This window comes from Ixodes scapularis, unplaced genomic scaffold (assembly GCF_016920785.2).
Source record: "Ixodes scapularis isolate PalLabHiFi unplaced genomic scaffold, ASM1692078v2 PGA_scaffold4__175_contigs__length_147842914, whole genome shotgun sequence".
Classification (NCBI taxonomy): domain Eukaryota; kingdom Metazoa; phylum Arthropoda; class Arachnida; order Ixodida; family Ixodidae; genus Ixodes; species Ixodes scapularis.
Window position 1 is genome coordinate 106119599 of NW_024609879.1, and position 20205 is coordinate 106139803.

The 20205-nt window shown below is 42.3% G+C and overlaps 2 protein-coding genes and 1 non-coding gene across 4 annotated transcripts in view; 1 reads left to right on the forward strand and 2 right to left on the reverse strand.

The window, feature by feature from the left end:
• LOC8041491 (transportin-3) overlaps positions 1–6529 on the reverse strand; it is a 97743-nt gene extending 91214 nt beyond the window's left edge. Inside the window, exons 1-3 of one of the 2 annotated variants that reach the window (XM_040213165.3) lie at positions 6254–6529; positions 1948–2037; positions 977–1090 (exon numbers count right to left, since the gene is read on the reverse strand). In XM_040213165.3, the coding sequence (XP_040069099.2) occupies positions 977–1090; positions 1948–2037; positions 6254–6379 (330 nt within the window). In that variant the 5' untranslated portion in view covers positions 6380–6529. The remainder of the gene's footprint in view (positions 1–976; positions 1091–1947; positions 2038–6253) is intronic. The other variant, XM_040213166.3, reaches the window with a different exon arrangement.
• Positions 6530–6675: 146 nt separating this feature from the next.
• LOC115329877 (WASH complex subunit 3) lies at positions 6676–16392 on the forward strand. Its single transcript, XM_029991574.4, has 5 exons — positions 6676–6757; positions 7082–7246; positions 13701–13976; positions 14914–14978; positions 15481–16392. The coding sequence occupies exons 1-5, from the start codon at positions 6707–6709 to the stop codon at positions 15569–15571; spliced, it is 648 nt and encodes a 215-aa protein (XP_029847434.2). The 5' UTR covers positions 6676–6706; the 3' UTR covers positions 15572–16392.
• Positions 16393–19516: 3124 nt separating this feature from the next.
• LOC115329881 lies at positions 19517–19681 on the reverse strand. The gene has a single exon (XR_003920179.3). It is a non-coding gene; the product is annotated as a U1 spliceosomal RNA (small nuclear RNA).
• Positions 19682–20205: the final 524 nt, after the last annotated feature.

The following is a 20205-nucleotide window of genomic DNA, read 5'->3' on the forward strand; positions in this document are numbered from 1 at the left end:
GTGGTTAGGGACCTAGGTAGTTGGGATAAGAGTGTAACAGATGCGAAAACTTTAAACTTTGTGAGGCTTAATGAGAACCAAAAAGCAAGTACCATATGTTTCTGGAGATTGTGTCCTTGATATTTTCTGAGTGGCTTTCAGCTGCTCAAAATGCAAAACAGCACTGCTTATCGCACAAACCACACATGCTCGACACAGTAATTAGAGGTGCGCACCATGTGACGGGCATAAGCAGCGGACGTGCAGTTGCGCGGAGGAACAGGGTAACACCATTTCGAGTTTATCCTATTGTGCACCTCAATATCGAAGCAGCAGACTACGATTAACGAAGTTATCATATTCGAAGTAATAAGCAGGAGCAAGGTTAAAGTACGCCGAGCAGATCTACCGCTCGCATAAAAGCTGCTGGCCGGCAAGGTTTCGGATCGGACCGCGTTTCAGTTCTATCAAATCACGATTTATCTTGCGGGAATGCCGTTCCAACTTCTAATGAGAAAGTACAGAAAGGAATCTTTCGCTCATTCGTTTTCGACTGGCTGACGTCCGGATCCCGGGCCGCGGAGCCTCTGGAAATCTGACGCTTAACAACTCGACCTCGCCTCGGCCGACCTGCTTAACCGCATACGGTTAAAGAATAACAAACCAGTTGAAGGTGATGTAGCGCTTGGAATCCGACCCCCGAGCTTTCTCCGCGCGGACCCAACTCGGGATACACAGGGAGAACAAACAGAAGAAAGGACTGCAGGGCCGACCAAGCTAAACGCGCTCATTGTTGCCAATCGAGTCGACAGAAACCGAAGCTAAGACAAAATACAATTTTTTTGGCGCACGTTTTGCGATGTGGTGTATCATGTGGCGCAGCTTCCGCAACATGGCGCAGGACGGCACAAAAAAATGCGTCTGGCGCAAAATGGCGCAATGGGCGCAGCCGTTCCACCCCTCAAAACTTGAAGCAGAACAGCCGAAAGAAACGTGCCTGGGTGACAATGACAGGGGCAGTCTGTTCGTTGACCCTGCTCAGATGGCCCATGAGGGAGTCCCGCAGGGAAGCGTGCGACTCCACGGGCAGCTCGTGGAACACGTACTGGATCTGCAGTTCAAACGGTCCGCGTCTTCGTCCACATTCGTAACGAAGCCACATCGAGGCACATACACTGTTTGTGAAACCTGAAACTAGGAAATGACAGAGAAGAAAATATAACGGATATGATTTACCCCCAGAAACAAAAAGTCAGTGGCTGTGCACTGTGATAATCTAGTCGATCTACTCAAGTCTGAGACGGGCGATACAAATTTAACTTTGACCGTCTCGTCGACCGATTACTGCCTCCGTCCACGTCCACATTCGTCATGGGACCAAATTAAAACAAACACACGCACATCGTTGTAAAACCTGAAATTAGACAATAGTGAAAAGTAAAAAACCAAGAGCTGTAATTTATACTCAGAAATGAAGGGTTGAGTTCAGTGTTTGTGCACTCTGATACTCACATTGTGAAACTTACGTTGTGTTACTCGAGATTGAGCTGAGCGATATGAATTTTATTCTAACCGTGTTATTGGCCGGTTACTGCAGAGAGCATACTGAACTTGAATGCACAACTCTAACAGTGGAGTGCAACGGCTAAACGAGTGCCAACCTTCAGGCAATTCCGAATAAATGTTCAAATTCCGAAAAAACAATAAGCTTTCCAATCACCAATGTGGCTGACAACACTGCGTGGTAACACCCAATGAGGAGGTTAGAAGACTAGTGGAAAGTTCTAGAGAACCTTGACAGTACACAAAATTGGTGGGTTGGACAATTTAATGGGAGATGGAATTTAAATCAAAATTCAAAGGAGCTAGGTTCAAGCCTAGGTGGCACAAGCTACTGCCCACTAAAAAGGATGCAGTCAATATCATCCATCTATTCACATTCAATATAAGAAAATATGACATTCAAACCTTGGTACGCATCGTCTGTGCGGCAAAGTAGCAGGACTCCAAGTCCAGGTTCTGCTGCAGGAGCTCATCGGCGATCTTCCACGCACAAACCTAGAAGATTGGTGACAATGCGTAAAAGCGTGCAACCAACTTTGCAAAGCAGCAACAGAAGAATGTGCCTCATTACTGCTCCCATCCAAAGATACTGGCTTATGCAGTATGCAGGGTATCGGAACAAAACGAAAACCAAAAACGAAAAACGAAAAAAACGATATTTTTTGACGGAACGGAAACGTAATCGAAACGTTATTTATTATTTTGTTCCGGAGTGAAACCGAAAAAATTTCTTATCGGTTTTCGGTTCAAGGGAAAATATCAGGTATTTCAGTAATTCGTTTCACGCAGCGAAGAGACAGCCGTTGGTTTGTACCATAATTAAAGAGAAGACAAGCAAGCCATCGCCCCCGCGTCTAAACTCCGGGCGAACAAGCATAGCAAAAACAAAGACAAAAAATACAACGAGAAACAAAAAACATGACGCAAGGCGCCATTGCTTCCCACCAATGAGAGCGCGGTGGCGCGACGCCTCCACACGCTCGCAATGCTCTCCTTGGCTTTTCCGCCCTCTCCCTCCATGCTTTCTTCGGACGACACAGACAGACAACAGATCACGGCAAGCGCGGGAAGTTTGTGACCCGGCGTTGTAGAAGTCCATCTTTTGTTTTTCTACGGTTACGGCAGTCTGAGACTCTGTTGCAAAAGTGTACTTCTTGATCCCCATGAGCCTTCAGGGCCTTCTCGGCGCTGAAATTTATTTTATCGGACCAGAGGTCTTGCCTTTCACCGAGCACACTTGATGACGTGCTGCTTCTGAGATCATGGTCGGTGCCTTGATCATGATCTCATTCTCAAGGCAATGAACATGATCTCAGAAGCAATGTCGTTTCCGCGGATTCCTCTAGAGCGCCTGAATTATCTATTTTGGTGTAAAAATAAACGTTACGTACCTTTTAATTTTTGCTGCGATTTGTTTTTTTTTTCATAGAAAGAAACCGTTACGAACCGTTACGGAGCATTATTTTTTTCGTTCCGGAGCGGAAACGGAACGGAACTTTTTTGTATGGAACGAAAATGAAAACGGAACGAAAAACATTTCGTTCCAACACCCTGGCAGTATGTCGGTACTAAATTTTCTGCTCAAAGACATTTTACTTTATAGAAACAACAGAGAAGATGCAGCGAACTGGTGAACTTTCAACATCTTGAAAATCCGAAACCGAGGAACAAGAAGGGGACAACACATACACAGAGGTCTCGGATTTTCAATGTGTTGATTTAAACAGTATTTACCGTTAAATGGACCATTAAATGGACCAATAAACTCTATCTGTTCCACGAGTAAAAAAAAATGTGAATCTGTTTCTGTTTATAAAAAAACACTGCCCAATCTGCTTTTTTTTATTTTTATACAACTTTAACAAAATGCGACGTTTCAGTCAAAATCAAGATAAATGGTGAACTTCACAACCCCTCGAAAGCTCTTGTAAGCTATCTTCCACAAGAGCCCATCTTTCATCCATGTCATGGCAATTTGCCCCTGCGCCATGAATGAAAAGTATGTGAGTAACCGGGATCCGGCCAATGAGGAAGCTCCAATTTAGGAAGTGGAGCACCCTTCCCTTCTTTCTGCTTAGCCAGCCTCAAAAGTCAAGCCTTAATGCAGAGTGGAACTTTTAGCTGCACAAGTTGGAATGCCATGCGACAGGCCCGATTTGCACAATTTCCTAGAATTTTGTAGAACGAAAAAGAGAACTTAAATTTTGTGTTTTAAAGTAGATGTTTTAGATAATCAACTCTGTTTTTTTTGTTTTTTTTACCATTTCCTTTAACATAATCCACATGATAAAAAAAAAATCAGGAGGGTTAAATTTATTTGAAACTAGGAATGGTGGCCACCAGGTAAAAATTATGAACAGAATATAAATTCCGTTCCTAAGGAATGCCGGGAGACTTTGTATTCAACCCGAACTCGCTACAACTGGATTTGGGGCATGCCTACCGAGCGAATCAAGGATTCATTAAAAGACGTCCAAGCCCTATAGACGTGAGCATGATATGGAGTGCACCTACGAAGCAAATTCAGGTTCCGTTAAAAAGGTGCCTCAAGCATTACAGACATGGGAGTGTAGTACAATGAAGTGCTTTGTTCGCGTAAGCGCTCATGCACCAAAAGCAACCTTTTCTATCGCTATTCCTTCGCACCACACAAACTCGATCACTAAATCGAACTACCGTAGTGCTCATGAAACCTACGAGCTAATGCAGTGTTGGGGAATACTTCTTGTACATTGTATTTAAAGTTCTACTTCAAGGAGGTTAAAAATACTTGTACTTGACTTGAAGTACATTTCTCGAGTATGTACTTGTACTTTCCTTAAAGTTTTTTTGTTTTGCTTTTTCTGGTACTTCCCCAGGAAAGTAGAACTCCCGACTTAGAAGTATATTTTCTAAATTTGGTCGAGTTAAATTTGTATCACAAAGTCATGCTTTGTCAACTATGAAGCCACTTGACTTCATTCAATATTTGCCACCATTTCCGAAAATAACTGATGCACGCCCGAATACCCCTAAACCCGGAATCGCATCACTCATACATCATTCAAAAGGCAGGCTGCAAACACTAGTCACCTCAGTATCCGTGGTTTGAATGTCGCGTGCTGAAGTTTCAATTCATTGCCATACGGCATTCGAAGCATGAATCTCGCAGTGACTCACGTTCGAATCTGTATGCAGACTGTCTTTTTTATGATGTATAAGCAGTGTGATTCTGACTTAAAGCAATACATACTAGAATAAAAATTAAAAAAAAAGACACTGTATAAGGGAATGAGGGGTCCTCAAATTAATTATACTTCATTTTTAAGTACATTGCATTACTAATATTTGACTTCAAGTACATTGCACCCGATGTACTTACTACTTTACTTGAAGTACATCACTTCTCATTTACTTTATACTTAAGTTACTTTTTAGATGTACTTTACCCAATACTGAGTCAATGTACCAGTGTACAATGGCACACACAGAAAAGCATGGGAATTACATTTTTCGTTCAAACATTTGTTCTGGTTCTGGTTCCTTCAAAATTTCAGACTACTCCTAGTTATGTAACAAGGATGGCACACGAAGACAAGGTGTTAATGCTAAATTAAAAAAAACCAACTCGAGCATTGGGTCTCAATGTGACACACATTGGGACCCAGGGGCGGATGCAGGTATTTCTAGAGCAGGGGATCAGACATCAAGATCAGACATCAGACAACCGAGATGAAACCATTGCCTACAATGCTCGAAATCCTGCAAACAAGGTAAGGGCTATTTATTTTCCATTAGTGCAAGCAGCAAACCGCAAAATAAAAAAGGGGGAAAAAAAAGAAGAGAGAAACACATACACAGAGAAAACAAAATTGTAAAACAAAAAAAGACGCAATAAAAAAACTTTTTGCCCATGGATTTTTTTTTTCTTTTTTTTTTCTTTGACATTGGGTTAACTAGGTAAAAATGTACATTAAGAGGCAAATGAACGAAGACGACTTACTAGCCGACAAACTCAAAGCGAGGTTTGCTGTTATTTTCTCTCGCCGTTTCGACAACACGATTGCAAGAAAAAAATATATATATAAACGGAAACTGCGAATGTTGGCTCTACGCAACCAGGTAAACATTGCGGCCTGACCTCCCCCGACAGCTGACTTGACGGCCACATTCCTGAGGAGGCTTTATTCCGCAAACACGCGAGTAGTGACAAAACTATGTCGACGGCACGGCGGTCCCCAGGAAACCGGTCCGGTCTCTCGGAGACCGATCTCGACCCTTCGATCCCAAACGACGATCGCCGATCTCTCGAGCAAAAAACAACAATCGGAAATCACAAATCCCGTAATCAAGACACGACTATTCCAGCTGAGCGCCCTCGGCGAATGTACTTTTCCCCCCGCTTATTTCTGCCTAGGTACTTTTTAGATCTTTTGTTTCAATCGCGGTAAGTGACCCTACCACGATGGTGTTGTTTGTTTTCGTGTGTAATACTATAACCAAGAGGAAGAAATTAAAGTGGATTGTGCTTCCAGAATAGAGTTCGCCGCACGTTACGGCCTCTGCCCTTTTTGTTTTATTTACCTATTTTTTTTCGGTACGGCGGACGATTTAACGCACGATCGTTCCTCAGCGTAACAAGCATAACGCGTAACGGACAGTTCCGCTGTTACATCCGCGGTCGCAAACTATAACACGCGCGATTCGTACACAACAAGACGGGAATACTCACCGATTTTTGCAGTTCTCCGAGCCATACCGATGCCTTCTCTTTACCCGAGGTGTCAGGATTTTTGTACAACGCGTGCAACGCCTGAACGACCGTTTGTAGCGATGGCATCGCGTTCGCGTCGTCCATGTTTGCCGAGTTGTGAGCCCAGTGCGCTAGCTACGGGTTTGGTGCGGTCATACGCCGTCGAAACGGGCCGGTACAAAACGAAATAAGCTTGCGAAAAGATTGAATGTCAAAACAGTCCCCATCAAATGTTAACCGCCATTAAAGAAAGGTTCGCAGCGACGGAATTTTTATTCGTTTTGGTTTACAAAATTGCTGTCACTGGTTTTGTTTTTAATTATTTTGTTATTTAAATATATATGTCATAAATTTGTTTTAGTACATAATAAAACTTCAAAAATTATTTTGTAACTGCGGTTAACGTTGGCTGCGGTCTAGTTTGTATTCAAGATGGACGACGATGGGCTTCCGATTATCGGTCCGGGTGTCGATTATTCGAAGGTAATTAATATTGGTGCTTTAAAGCTGTCCCAATACAAAATGCATAGCATCTTTGAAAGTAACTTTAAACATGTCGCGCATGCGACGTTTTTTTTTATATCGTGCGATAATGAGATATAGAGCTCTGCCGAGTTAATCATGGTCGTGGTGGGAGTTTCCAGCAGTGCAACTTTTGACGACGTTCAAATTCGTCGTAAATTTACGTCGTAAATTTACCGTGTATCACATGGTGTTTCGGATAAAGTCGCATCCTCGGTCCGTTTTGGCTTCGCTGTTGCGCTTCTGGGCTAATAAATGTGCTAACTTGTCTTTTGTCGTTTCTAGGTACCGCCAATTCAACAGAAGAGGACGTTGGCATTCTTAAATTACTTTCTCACCAGAACTACTTCATTCCTGAACCACTTTGCGTCGGTATGTGACGAGAAATTGGAAGACCTTCTGATCCGGATCCAGCGGCTCGAAGCATCGATGTGTATTTTAGAAGCAAAGGTAACGCATCCGTCACCAGTGCCTTCCCTTTTATATTTGCTCGCTGCCTAGTGTTACGTCCGACGGAACCCGAAATAAAAATTAAAGTTACGTCCGACGGAGCACAAAATAAAAGTTAAGTTACGTCCTGTGTAACCTACGCAACCTTATTGAATGTTTCGCTTTACGGCCGATACATAACGTAAATACGAAAATAACGTGAATTATTGCGGCATTTGGTCCCATACACGGCATTCGTCAACCAGTTAAAATTGCGTCTACATCCATGCCTCCAGATTCGTCAAGGGGGCTGGGACGTGTTCCTCGCCCCAGCGGGCGGGCAGGCCCCGTCACGTAGATTGTTTTTTTTGTTTTTTTTTCTATCGCCTCTAAAGGGGTGTCCAAACAGGACACTACAAAACGCATGACTCCGACAAATCGTGAAAATCGAAGCGGACGCTTTATTTTTACGATTTGTCGGAGTCGTAAAAATTTTTGCAGGAGTTGTGAAAATTTTCACGATCACGACTGCTGTCCTCGCCTCCTCCACTTTTCTCTGACGTCACACGCCACCTGTCTCTGGCTCACCTCGCCAACGACCTCGCGTACCGTTGTTGCCTCGGCTCGAAGGCCAAGGGGGTCCGGCTTCGGGTGGATTTGGGACATTCCTGCGTCCAAGGGTGCGTTTCGCCCGCCTCGGATCTGCTTTCTTTGTAGAGATTCACTTTCGTCGTGATGGCATCTGACGCAGTTCCGTATTGTGAGCGGAGGCCTTCAGCGATTGACCGACAGCCAACAGAGCGTGTGAGTGGCTCTCCGGACCCACGTGATGAGCAGAGCAAGGCCGCCGTGGAGGAAGCGAGGGGGAGATTTGACGGAGGGAAGTTTCCCCCCGGGAAGAATTGACGGAGGGAAATTTCCCTCCGACGGCCGGAAGCGGATCGCGGCAGAGCGCGGCATGATTTGTCGGAGTCGTGAGTTTTGTAGTATCCTGTTTGGACAGGCCTTAAGACAACTTACAGCGATTTATTTATTTTTTTTTTTTTTGTCTGATCTGAAAACATTTTTTGCTATGTGCGACACTCAAAAGAAAAGTAAAGTGAAGTAACATTAACCACCCCCCTTTTTCTTTTCTTTTTTTTACCGCATTTGTTACGCTAGCTTGTAGCCATGTTGAATTGACCTGAGTCTGGGGTAGAGAAGAAACATCAAAACTTAGAAGGGTCAGAAAATAGACAGGACGACGTCTCAAACTCGGCTAACTCGTTTATTTAGTCCACCTCCTTATATAGTCTCAATCTCAAGGTCATCTCCACCAACACAAAAGGACGAAGATATACAGATCAAGCGCCACAGCCTTCATCACACAATGCAAGAACGTTGACAACGTTTACAGGTCGACGCGATAAGGCAACATCCATCCACCCTCAAATTTGAACAAAAGAAACTCTTCCCCTACTATTCTATACACAGTTCATACTTCTGAATCGTAACACGCCCTCTCTACAAAAAAAAAAAAAAACACTGAAACGATAGTTAGGCCAATACACGTAGAAACCCACACAAAGCACAAAAAAAAAAGTTTTACAGGTTTTTTTTTGGAAAAGCAACCTAATTGACAAAAAAAATTTAGACTTTTAGAAAGCTTTTTGAATTGCTTCCAAACTGTAGTGAAGCCTGACTTATGCAGCTGCCTAGAGACTTTATCCGCACGGTCTCCCTTACTACTCTTTTTACATTGTTCCTCTCTTTGTGTATTATTTCCGTCTCCGACTAGAGCGCCGTGCAGTTGTTACATTCATGAATAGGTTTTGCTATTTCTGAGCTTTGTGCATTCTTTACATTTCTTTTCTGTTTGTTTAATCTGTCATTTATGCAGCGTGACCTATGTCCTACATACTTAAATCCACACTCTAATGGTATCTCATATACAACACCAGTCTTGCAACATACGGGTTTTTCCCGATGAGCCTTTTTGTACTCGCTCACACCTGTTTGAAGTGACGTCAGTTTGCTTAATCTGAAATCTGAACTAAAGACAGTGTCTACTCTAAACTGCCTTGCACATGCCTTCAGGTTGTGAGAGATGTCATGAAAATAAGGGATTACAGCAAAGCAGTTCCTTGGTTTCTGTTCAGCGTCTCTCCTGCTTTTAATAAACAATTCTAAGTGCCGTTTTATAAAACTGTCATCACAACCTACACTTCTCAACCTTTTCCATTGCCTTTCTACTGATTCAGTGATATGATGGACACATGACCTTTTTAACGCGTTCCTGACCAATGACTTTAGAATCCCCGCCTTTACGGTCTTCGAATGACAACTCATTCTTGGCAAAACTGGTTTCGATTTTTCTTTGCCATATTCCCAACATAACCCTCGATTTACGTGAATATGTAAATCGAGTAAACTGCAGAACATTATCTTCCTGTTTTTCCACAGTAGACTGAAATTCTGGAGCTGTTGACCTTATTACACCTTCTATGGTTTCTGTTAGACCTTCTCTAAACGTGCATATTAAGATGTCATCTGCATATGTTCTCACTATTGCCGTACCCGGGGACAACTCCTGTAGATTATCGTGCACTGCGCGATCCAAAGAGTTTAAGTAAACTTCTGCTAAAATCGGTGCGACTGATGACCCTATACAAACACCTTTTTTTTGTATATACTTTCTTCCTTCGTACTCCATGACTGTTGACTTCAGATAAAACTCCAAAATTGTTAAGAAACTTTCAACCGATATACCCGAGCCCGATTGGAACTTAACGAGATTCAGCTCCAATGCCTCCCTCACACTCTGCATTAACCGGGTATTTTCTAGGGAGTAATACAAGTCTTCGATAACACTGAACAACGCCTCCCATGATGAGCCTCCAAACTGCTAATCAATTCATTTGAATTTCTAAGTGATAATGAATTTGAGGGTGGATGGATGTTGCCTTATCGCGTCGACCTGTAAACGTTGTCAACGTTCTTGCATTGTGTGATGAAGGCTGTGACGCTTGATCTGTACAACTTCGTCCTTTTGTGTTGGTGGAGGTGACCTCGAGATTGAGACTATATAAGGAGGTGGACTAAATAAACGAGTTAGCCGAGTTTGAGACGTCATCCTGTCTATTTTCTGTCCCTTCTACGTTTTGATGTTTCTTCTCTACCCCAGTCTCAGGTCAATTCAACATGGTTAATATTCACCAGCTCGCCTGCACCCTTACGATTTTTTCTAGCTTGGCTAGAAAGCTTTCTAGCTTTCTAGCCCTTGCTGGATCATGCTGAGAGCAAAGTTGATATGGCTAAGGGAAGGGGGTCTATTGTCATTCTCACACCTGGGCAGCTCCCCCAAACAGCTCTTTATTTTAGACAGCATGAAAGAAAACCCGGCCAAAGATAGGATGTGCGCGTAGCAACTATTGCGCCAGTTTTCAACAAGTGTGCCGGAAACCCTGCTGCTCTAAACAGCACACAATCGTATCGCATTACCATTCTATTTCTCATACTAATTGGTTCAAATGTCTGCGAGTGCTCAGAAAGCGTTGTCGGCATAGGCATCTGGCTCTAGGTACTTTTTTCCCTTCCATTTTGTGTTCCGTCAAGCATACCCTTAATTTTTATTTCGTGTTCCATCGGACGTATCTTTCATTTTCATTTCAGATTCCATTGGACATAATGCTAGACACTTTATTATATTTATGGCTTTACTTCATGCACATTTCATGTCATTTTATTATTAGTATCGGTATTGTTATTAAATATATATATTTTGGTGTTGAATCAACACAAGACATAAGCATTGTTGTGTGTCCCAGCAATGATGGCGTGACTTAGTTTCTTTGGGAGGCCGCAATGAATCAGCGCTGTAAAACAAGCCGGAAAAATCGGCGCAACCTATAGAAAGTTTAAACTTTCGCCGAGTGTACTATCATGAGCAATGTGAGCAGGAACGCCTTCGATGCATGCTGCGCTACCTTGGGACTGATAAACTATAGTTTGTTTCACCCTACATCCAAGCGCAGCGGATGCTACAAGCCATCGGAGACAATCGAAGGACGCATGAGTGTTACGTGACCTTGGGGAGGGCATGCAGTGACGCACGGGGACATTATCAGGTGCTACTATAACTGAGCTGGGATTGGCTAGGATGGCTCGTAGGGTCCGCTGTGTTTGGACATCTGTTGAAATGGAGTATACATGACTTGCACTGACGTCACATCATCCATTTCTCACCACCACTGAAGAGAGAGAGGGGAAAACTGCTTTTGTATGAATTTTAAATGACTGGTTAATCTTCTATAATCTTCTAGAGGGAGAATAGCAACATCTGGCCAAGTCTGGGACACATAAATGTGAGTCCTGGTGAGAGGGTAGTTCCTCCTTCCCCTCTTCTTTGGTGGTGGCCGGAGGGCTGACGGCAGGATGACTTGAGGTACAAAGCATGTATGGTGGAAATGGAGAACTGTGAGGGCGTGCACATCTAGGTAAGTGCACACTCTCGCAGCATTCTCTCCACTTGACAGTTTTATCAGCCTCGAGGTGTCGCAGCATGTATCGAAGGCCACGCATTCCTGCACTCCCTGCTCATACTGTTCGCGATTGTACATTTAGGTGGTACGTTTTACCTGGTGAAAAATTAGAAGAAACAGACTTGCCAGGGTCAACAGCGGATGTGTTTGCAGACGACCGAGCTAGTGGTTGTTGTAACATCTCCCAATAGGTACAGTGAGCAGACAACACCTTGTGTCGTCTGCTCGCTGAGCCTATCGGGACGTAGTGCCTCAAGTTACGACCATCGCTAAGTTGGTTGTCTGCAAACCCGTCTTTCATCGATCCTGGCAAGTTTCTTGTTCTCAATTTTCACGGGAAGGGGGCTACACCATAAAAAAGAAAAGCCTAACTGCTCATTTAGTAAAAGTTTGAGCCGTCTGTGTACGGGCACTGATTTTTTCGGCTCATTTTACAGTGTCAGGATCTATTGTGGACACCTTATATTTTGAATAGGTTGTAAATTTTATGTGCAAGTTCAGCAGACTTTCTTAAGGTTTGCCGGTATATATGTATGTCTCACCAACAGCATGACAGTGGTTATAGTAAAATCTACCTTTAAAAAATATTCTTAACTTTTCATTGTTTGTTTCTTGCCAGGATTGGGCAGAAATACTCAGAAATGTATTTTGATATACAAATACTGGGATACATTAAAATAGTAGCTAAAATACTGATACTAAAATATATCTGTAAAAATGTATCTCAATACATATCGGAAATACATTTTAAATAGAGGCAAAATGTATTTGGAAATACAAATACAGGAATACATTTTAGCGAAAGCAGAAATACAAATACAGAAATACTGATGCCGCAATACATTTTTCAAATTTGTTTGAGACGCCAACTAAGATGAAGCTTGAAGTTTGAAGCGGAAATTTTTGATCCCGAAATTACTTTCCTCGTAGGCTTGGCACTTCGCCTTGAAGGTAGTAGTTTCGGACGACCAAAAATCTTCAATAACCTCAAAACAAAAAAAAAAGTTCCATCAAGGACTGATTGCGGTCCGTTCCCTGACATCCTGTCTGTCTGACGAAAAATGCGAAAAGGCTTCGACCTCTAAATAAATTCTGTCACCCTAAATCCCATCAAAACGTCACCATGCCCCTGTCCAAAAAGAACGCCCTTTTCAGCATTGATCGCATGACGTCACAGTGGAAAGAACTGGCATTCTTTATCTGTAGGTGTGGCCTTGAACATGAAACTTTACGACGCTGCTGTATGAAAGGACAATACATACTTTTGTTGTAAGTTACCCTGTTGAAGATCGTGCAGGCAGTGTCAATTGGAATTTTTGAGAATAGTGAACCACCTGAAGCATCCTGGAACACACGTCTTATCTTCTGTTACGGTTGAAAAAAAGCGATGCGGTGGCATCCCTTTTGTAAAGGTCCTTCCTGCTGACCCTCCATCACCCACGCATGGATGGCAGTCCTCAAGTTTCGCCTAGCATCATCCAAACATTCACATTTGTCCCCGACTACGCAACACTTCTCAGAAGAGAGAAGAGGACGCATAGAAAAATAGTTTGGAGAATCGGAAGGAACTTTGGACAGCATAGTAACAAGGTCCCTTAACCCTCGTACCCTCTAAAGAAAAAAAAAAAGAAAGCGTTCAAACCTTTTTTTTTTTTTTTTTTAGAGGGGGAGGGGAGAAGCATTTCTCAAGAAATGTAAAGAAATACATTTCATCTTGATTGTATCGCAATACAAAGAAACATTCCAAATGTATTTCGATACAGGAATGCAGATTCTGGTGAAAAAAATGTATTGCGATACAGAAATACAAATACGAAATGTATTTCTGAAATACTATTGCGATACATTTGTATCGCAATACTGCCCAACCCTGTTTCTTACACAGAACTTGCTAATGCATTTCTTATTGAGTTGGTTAACCTTTTTATCAAGACTTGTGTTCTTGTCCCAAACAGCTGGCTTCCATTCCCGGCCTCGAAAATGTCAAGGCGGACCCGGCGGAAACGCAGAGGACAGCAACCAATCAGAGTGCAGCACCTAGCAAATTGGCACCCACTTCAGCCAATCCGGAGCATGCACCCGACACTCAGGAGCCAAGTGCTACGACAGTAGTGGTGGTGGAAAACAATGACACAAATGTTTCCAAGACGCCGGTGGAGCCCTCTGCCACACCTCTAAACACGGTGTCAAAGGATCCTAGGTTTTCAAAATACTTCAAGATGCTGAATGTTGTAAGTTGCGTGCACGGGTGCTGCATTCTCCTACGACGAAAACAATTTTTGTTTTCTTTTTTCTTCTGAGAACCTTGACAGTATGGAGTGTCCCCTCCAAAAACAACTTTTTGCTTCTTTAGACTATTTTTTATTAACCTGTTTACCAAAAATTGCTTCTAATTTTTGAAGCGGTTCACAGCATGCAATGAAACTTTGTCATCTAGTCTGGATGGCTAGTGCTACATTTTGGCAGAGACTAAGCATTTGGCTATGCATAGTTTATTTAAGCAAGGAAAACAAAACACTGCAAATTGTTTGTGGGGAAACCCGATACATTTCTATGCTTAGAGTGATTTCCCAGTCAACAGAAATGTGCACCATGCTTTTGGCACAAGGAGAAAGTTAATGTAATTATAACTCCTACAGAAGGGAAGGAAGTTAGGACTGAACCTCTTTTGTCTTTGTAATTTTTAGTTCTTCTCCATATCCTGGATAAAGACAATGTATATGTGGGTTTCATATTTTGCAAAGTTCCTTAAATGCCACCTTTTATATTTTTGGGGGAATGGAGTTTTACGATCTGGAGAAAATCGGTCATTGGGCCCCATTTGTGGGCATTATATTAACGTAATAAATTTTTTTATAATTTTTGTAATGAAAGTTAAGTCAGTGAAACATATCAAAGTTCATTCAGAGAAAGTGTTACTCCTACCAGTTCCGTCGCCAATATTGCAAAAGCAGAATGGTAAAAACACTTGTCAGAAAATTGAATGTATGAACTGGAAATTCTGCTAATCCGACTTCCACTTTGCCACTGGCCAGACGCTGTGACGTCTGTGAAAATTATTCATACCATGCTTTTTGCTATTTTGTACCACTACAAAGAAAATTCTTGTGCTTTGTAGTGTCATCTAGTATTGTAATGTTTATCTTTGTTTTCGTGCATTTGTTGCAGGGTATTCCATTGGGTGCTGTGCAGATAAAGATGAGGTCAGAGGGTGTAGATCCTGACATCCTTAAGTGAGTAATTGCATTATATTATCACTTGATAAACTGGCTCTCTCATTCTTTTTTATGTTGTTATTAGAAAGTTTTAGCAGATCGTTCTGATACATCCAATCTACTATCTGATCATCCAATCTACTAAAGCTCCCTATTGTACCTGCCATCTCAGCTAGACTTATAGGTATTGAATGGAGATAAATCTTCTAGAACTGCCTCATTGGTAATATTGAACATATCTTTAATCTTCATTATCACTGCATATGATCTCTCATGTGAGACACTTAATTGACACTTCCCCAACTTTTATTGTGTGCACACATATTTGTTTTTTTCATTTGTGTCAGTTATAGTAACCACCTTCCCAATTCATGGAGTGATAGAAACGAAATACCATGTAAAGGAAATAATAATGTGAACATTGAGTTCGTTAAAACAAAGTTACATGTGCATATACTTACGGGAAATGTGGATCATAAAACTACTGGGAGGTTTATCGTTTCTTGTGCAACTGTTGCAGCAACCCTGATGCACCGGCACCACCTAGAGGGGACTCATCTCCGTGTCCGGCCGACGACAGCAACTCAGAAGACAGCAGCTTTAGCGACTGACACTGATAAATACCTAGAACTATTTTTGCATTCCCACATTGTGTATATTGTGCTTTACCTTGATTTCCTTGTTTGTTTTGTTTATTTTTCATTGTTGTTCAAGTTTAAAAAATAAACTGTGAATTGCTTGCAATATACATAAATGTTATAAACAGGGTTTTGGTTGGATCTGATATTCCTTCAAGTCCCTAATTTTTAAAAATTGACATGGAAAGAGAGTGTGAAGACTCTGACTAGGACACGTGCTGGTGGCATGACACATGGTTTATGTTTAGTCATTGTGACGAGTACAGAACAAACAAGGGTTAATGTTTCATGCAAAAACCGTTTTGCGTGCCAACTTTTCTAAGCATTTGCTTAATTTTTTTTAATGATTATTACTTCAGAATTTACTTACTCTTGCAACATGTTCAATACTGGAACCATTTCGTAGTGCTGCTATTTTCTGGAGTAGCCATGCAAGCACTTAATTTTTTTTTTCCTTTTTCGTGGCATATAGATAACTGCAATCTTTGTAGACACTTGCATCATGGTTATGAAGCGAATATGTAAACGGTTGATACGGTAAAAGTTTTGGCGCCTCTTCACTCATCTGTAAATAAATTAGCCACTAGTCGCAAAGACATTTTGATGTGTAGTTTTTGGGGAATGAACTGAAGGTCATGGAAAATATATTTTTCTATTTAGTTGAGTTTTCCTGTGCATCCGTTTCCGAATGTACGTTTTGTTGTTGATGGCTTCCTTGGGACTTTTGAACTATATATTTGTACATTTGTAAAGTTGTCTCGCTAAACCTACCAATAAACCTATTTTCCCATTCATACCTCGGTCCTTCCCAATTATGAGAACAATGTTGGGTGTTTTAAAACAATCCTAGCGAAATGCTGCAAGAAACCCAGTCTTTTCCGCTGTTTTCCTCCTCTCTCTATCACAAGCCGTTTGAGACGCCGCCAGATCAAAACTCTGCCTTTCTAGATTGTCGGGGATCTTCGTGAGTGGTTTTAAATGGGGTTCCCCTGATCTTAGAGTGTATGGTCAATGAAATTTGGAACGTGTATTTTGGAGTTTATCTTTCATAGCAAATATGTTTTAAACCCCGAGGCTGGGTGGAAACGTGAAGATAAATGAAAAGAAGCAGAAGGAAGGTGATAGGCACCCGTCTCAATTTTTTTAGACGTTTGTCACCTTCTGTGTAAGTCCAAGTCATTATGATCAATATGCACCAGCACAAATGCACGTTGACCTTTATTTGTTTTTTTAAGATTGCTTGTTTATTCAAGCTTATGGTGATTGTGTTCCTAATTCTTTGTAGCTATATTTACCCTCACAAATGCATCAAATAGCAGATCATTCGAATTGTGAGCATATTCACTAGAAATCTGTGGGATCATAGCTCTCGCTGGTGCGGTGTCTTACCCCGGGTAAATGACTGTTCACACACTTGCGATTCTTTAATGCTAAAATACAGTGGCACGCTGGCGCCATCTTTGCTCCTCATCGAGAAAGACAATAACTATTTTCTTTTTGCTGACAAGTTTGAAATAATGTATCAGAAGACATACAAGAAATGCTCAGCGGCAATCAAGCTTATTCCGTATGTGCTGATGAATGTACAGGGGCGTGTGGACGCGCAGAGCCGTTGGGCGTGAATGGTCGTTCAGTCCTCGGCACGTGTATTCGCCATATTACTGCTCACGATGAAAACTCTTATTTCCCCCTAATATATTTAGAACGTTTGCTGTGTTTATAGGTGCAGTAAACGTTTATATTAATGATGAAGCGAATCTGCCGAACTTCAGATTCGGCAAAGATTGGAAAATGCCGAACTTTTGAAGGAAAGTTCGGCATAAATTCGGCAAACGTCTCGCATGCGCGAGAACGCGACGGCGCTGTGGATTGCAAATGGACGCCGTGCGGTCGTGCGTTTACCATCGTACAGTGTAGTACTGCCAGTGGTTATGGCGAGGTGCGGAGTGGGCCACATGGTAACTGTGTGTTTGTCAGCCTTTGTGAGTGTGATTGCCTTCAATCTTTTCTGCTTCAAGAAGAAAAGATCGACCAGAAATGGGCGCCAAAACGACGCAGTCCACTCCACAAGTGACAAATGATGCGGTACATTTGGAATAGCGTGATTTTCATTTGATCTTTCCAGTGATGCAACGAGATAGTTGACACATTGACTAATAAGCTTTAAAGCACTCCTCGCCATTATAGCAATCCTGTTTTCGGCCCGCAAGTAGTTTGTGCCAAAACAAAATAATATTGAGCGCTATTTCGCGGTTGTTATTTCTGGTAAAGGCTCAAAAGCCGTTGCATTCATTTTCGCTCACGAAAGGGGGGCTCGCAAAGGGAAAGGCGGTAACACACAGTGTTACAGCCTTTTTTTCAACAATACAAACTTGCAGGCTGCGGTAATGAGGCCTCAAAACCGAAACTCGCACATTGTGGCTGCGCAGACCCAACCCCGTTGTAAATTACACAAAAAGTACACCGATACAATCATATTGTAGAAGATCACCTTAATTAGTAATAACTGTGCCAATGTGCATTAAAAATAAACTCAAAAACTTTTTCGCACGGAAATACGATATGACAACTTTTGGGTCTAGCGACAATGTATTTTTGCCGAATCTTTAGAAAAGTCGGCGAAAATTCGTCTTTGCCGAATCCGAAGATTCGACGCCGAAATTTCGAGTTGGCAAAATTTCGGCCCATCGCTAGTTTACCTCTCTCTCTATATATATATACATATATACCGATCCAAAAATATTGTCACGACGAAATTAACCACTGGATGCATTTTGAAAAGGTTTTATAAAATAGTAACCATGACCATATATATATATATATATTTTCTGAAAAGTTCAATGGGAAAATGGAGCCCATTTTTGCCTGTTTTCGGTTTCTGGTGCCACAGAGCCCCATGTGTTTGAAAACTCCGTCGGCCGCCATTTTCCCATTGAAATTTTCAGAAAATCACTTATAACTTTTGATTAAGTTATCGGATCGGGCTGAAACCTTGGCATCTGGTTGTGTCCTCTATCTCTACCTTTGGGCGGAGAATTAGCGTCCGGCGATGCCTAGTTTATTTTTACGGTAAAAAAGACCGTGTAAATTTTCTTTTGTGACACCCTGTATATATATATATATTTTTTTTTTTTTTTGTTTTGCTGTGATGAAAACGAGGTGATGCGCGAGGCTTTTGCACATCGCAAAGCCTGACGTTTCGTCGCGGGGTGCGCGTGCCGTGGAGAAATCCCCGAGATTTGTCCCTCGTGTGTCAGCATTAAACTCTTGATATTTAGACTCTAGGTGAGTTATTTGAACAAGGTTTTCAATTATACAGTCCATATCTATTAGTACCGTAAAATTAAAGCACCCCACCCCCTCCCCTCCCCTCCCCTCCAAGCAGCAACAGAAAAATTCGGACAACCCCCTAAAGCTAGAATGCTGCATAAACCCCTGAGTCCCCGAACCCCCTCCCGCCGCCCTCTTGTAAGTGCTATATGCTTTTTTAATTTTTTTTTCAACAAGGGTACCTTTCGGTAGAAGGTAGTTGATGGTACTGTGTAGGGTGCGGAAACATGTAGGCCCTTAGTACTGTAGGTTGGACCATTTTGTTCTCTTGTGAATGTGCATTGCCTTTGAAAGTGCTTTGAACAAAATTTCTGAGTTGAAGGTTGTTGAGAGTGGCTGTTTGACAAGTAAACGAGACAGGAGAGTTTGAAACACTCCTCTATGTCCGTTCCCTCGCGTAAAAAATCCTGCGCAGAAAAAAAAATTTTTTTTACCGATTTGCAGCACCAGTTAGCTGAGGCACTTCGCCTAAATACGCAAAGAATAATTCCGATGCGAGCCTAAATGACCAACCCTCAAGCCTCAAATGCCGCATGACACCTCATTTTTGTACTCGCCGAACAGTCTCACTTTTGATTCTTAAAGGGAAGGGGGATAGCGCGTACGCCAATCCCCCACTACCAAAAATTGCATGTCCCATCTATCTCAGTTTGAGAAAGTGGCAGGGGTCAACACGGCCGGAGTGCAATGACCGCGACTCGCCCTGGGGGCTCCGCCTCGCGGATCACGGATTCCCCGACGCCAGGTAAGTATGAAGAATGTTCGGCTTGAAAAGTGAGGTCTTCCTCCACGGGGTAGCTGTTTGTCCCAGTGAGTTCCATCTCAAATATCTCAAGTATTGCATTTTGAGTTATAGCAGAGCTCATATCTAAACAAACACTATATGAGTCGACGAATTTAGAGGCAATCTCTTATATACAAAATTCTTTTATACACTTACCATCGTTAATATTAGATATAAATGTCCCACCATTCAATGAGCTGCTGCTGCTGCGGCACCCCGATAAAACGCTTGAGGCGGACTTACAGCGAACGCGCTTCGTTTATCAGAGATACTTCGTAGCAGCCTCCACAAGCTGCAGCTGTGAGTCAAATCAGCAGGTGAGCCCGTTTTCTACCGTGCACGACTCTTTTACCTGAAGGAAGTGACGTCATACAGCCGCTTGTGGCAAAAGGGCTCGTCATGCCGTTAATCTTGGTGACCTTCGTTAAGAGAGGAGGTTATTGGCGACGTGCATAATCGAAAGCGTCGCTGTGGTCGGCCTTCCACAATTGGC